This window comes from Oratosquilla oratoria, chromosome 24 (genome assembly GCF_046742065.1).
Source record: "Oratosquilla oratoria isolate Oo_2021 chromosome 24, ASM4674206v1, whole genome shotgun sequence".
Taxonomy (NCBI): Eukaryota; Metazoa; Arthropoda; class Malacostraca; order Stomatopoda; family Squillidae; genus Oratosquilla; species Oratosquilla oratoria.
Genome location: NC_134800.1, coordinates 50,032,190 through 50,034,689, shown reverse-complemented (window position 1 = coordinate 50,034,689; position 2,500 = coordinate 50,032,190). Strand labels below are relative to the sequence as shown.

The 2,500-nt window shown below is 43.0% G+C and overlaps 1 protein-coding gene across 1 annotated transcript in view; it reads right to left on the bottom strand.

The window, feature by feature from the left end:
* Window positions 1-2,500, bottom strand: part of LOC143038344 (protein slit-like) — a 168,098-nt gene that overhangs the window by 140,038 nt on the left and 25,560 nt on the right. The window contains exon 6 of the mRNA XM_076207374.1: window positions 5-76. Coding sequence (XP_076063489.1) covers window positions 5-76 — 72 coding nt within the window. The remainder of the gene's footprint in view (window positions 1-4; window positions 77-2,500) is intronic.

The window sequence follows — 2,500 nt, the reverse complement described above, 5'->3', positions numbered from 1 at the left end:
TCACAGTCGCTCAAGGCTGACCAGGTCCTGGAAGGCTCCCCGTTCCAGGGTGTGGATCCTGTTCTCGTCCAGCTGCCTGGAAGAGATTAACACATAAACACAGGTTAGTTAAACCACGACACTGAGGACGAATAAGGTTAAGTCGTTATCACGATCACGGTCACGATGATGATACTGATGATATTAATAAGGTGATGATAATGATGATGATGATGATGATGATAGTAATAAGATGAAGACGATATTAATAAGATGATGATGATGATGATAGTAATAAGATGAAGATGATAATAACAATATGATGTTAATGATGATGATGATGATGATAACAATAATAATAATAACAACAATAGTATTAAGAAAAAACATCATTACGAATTTGAAATATAGTAATAACAGATATAGACTATCTGATAACGAAAAAGAAATTAAGAGAAATAGGTCAAAACGAAATAGGAGTTATATATATATATATATATATATATATATATATATATATATATATATATATATAGTAAACTTTCATGATTAAATAAGTAAATTGATAATAATGCTTATTGGAAGAAGAAGAAGAAGAAGAAGAAGAAGAAGAAGAAGAAGAAGAAGAAGAAGAAGAAGAAGAAGAAGAAGAAGAAGAAGAAGAAGAAGAAGACCAATTTACTTTAAGAAATGTCAGCATGGGCGTCAGAATCCTATTTGCATCTCCTTAACAAGCAAACCCCTCTCCTCCTCCTTCACCCTCCCCTCTCCCCCTCCTTCACCCTCCCCTCTTCCCCTCTTCCCTCCCTCCTCTCCCCCCTATCGCCTCCTCTCCCCCTATCCCCTCCTCACATCCCCATCTCCCTAAAGAAGAAGAAGAAGAAGAAGAAGAAGAAGAAGAAGAAGAAGACCAATTTACTTTAAGAAATGTCAGCATGGGCGTCAGAATCCTATTTGCATCTCCTTAACAAGCAAACCCCTCTCCTCCTCCTTCACCCTCCCCTCTCCCCCTCCCTTCTCCCCCTCCTTCACCCTCCCCTCTTCCACTCTTCCCTCCCTCCTCTCCCCCCTATCGCCTCCTCTCCCCCTATCCCCTCCTCACATCCCCATCTCCCTACCCCCTATCCATATCCCCTCTCTCCCTACCCCTTCCCCCTCCTCCCCTCCCCCTCTCCCCCTCTCCCCCGTGGGACATAATCGTCTCCCACAGGGACACTGAGACAAGTAAATTCACCAGCTGGTCCCCCCCCCTCCCCCCTGTGTGGTGGTACTGAGTACACAAGTTTAACAAAGTTAATATTCTAGGGGGGAGGTGGGCGAGAGGGAGGGGGGCGAGGAAGGTCTGTTGTCACCTCTACGGCCCAGAGTCACTCAACATTCTATTAAGAAAGGAGACAACAGCTTTGGTTCCAAAGAAATTAATAAAATCGCCTGTCGACATCCGGAGTGCAATGAAAAGTGGAGAGAGGGCTATAGGCCTCATCTAAAGGTATCACACTGAGCTATTTTTCCTTCGACTTTTGAGCAGCATTCAGGAGGGAATCTGATATGCTGAGGGTAAATCATTTTCCTTCAGCATATTAAATGTAAATCGTTGAGAAAACGAGATAGTTTGTCATAGTGATTTGAAAGGCGGGAAAAAGTGCTGGAGGTAGGCGGTGCTGCCGATGAGTTGGAGATTGGAATAAAAATAACCCAATGTTATACCGCCTTCAGAGAGCAAATGAAGTTATAAAGAGAATAGAGAGCGTAGTGTGAGCAGACTTCAGAATATCTGAAGCTGCCTCTGGTCTGAAGTCTGAAATGACTGAAATGACCAAAGTGGTTTCAGTTTGAGCGGGATTGCCAGAAAGCGCTTTATAGCTTAATTCTGATAATTCGTTATAACGTCGCGAATTTCCCCTACCAGAAGGCATGGACGGTGCCCCTTACAGAGGACTTTGTGGCGCGGAAATTTTAATGATCCATGACCTTGGTCAAACTCCCTGTCGGAAGGGTTCGAACCGCCGACACCTCGAACCTCCGCTGCAGGTAGCGACGCACGAATCCGCTAGGCCTGTGATCATCCAAAATGAGGGTCGTGTATTATTATTTGTCTTCGTATTTTTTTTTTCTGTGAAGACTTTTTCATATATTTTATGCTGGAAGAAAGGAGTTGTCAGATTTATTTTCTTAAAGAGTTTCCAAGAATAAAAAAAAAAAAAAAAAAAAAAAAATCGTCATACAAACTTAACTAAACTAGTTTAACCCTGTTACTACCTTAACTAACTTGCATGTTTATTCTGCTTGCCGCCAGGTGATTTTATTCACCAGAGGGACGAGACATCGTTCTGAACGGTTACACCACTATGGTGAGATACGAAGGTTATATCGCGTCCCAGGGGATAGTGGGGATCCGCAGGGGAGCATTAAGGCTGAACTTGATACTCGTGGGATCCCGTGCATTTGGGTGCCAAGTACCACCGGGTACTCTGTCTGTCTCGATACAAACTACAATTTTGACTCGGAGAAGGAAGAACAG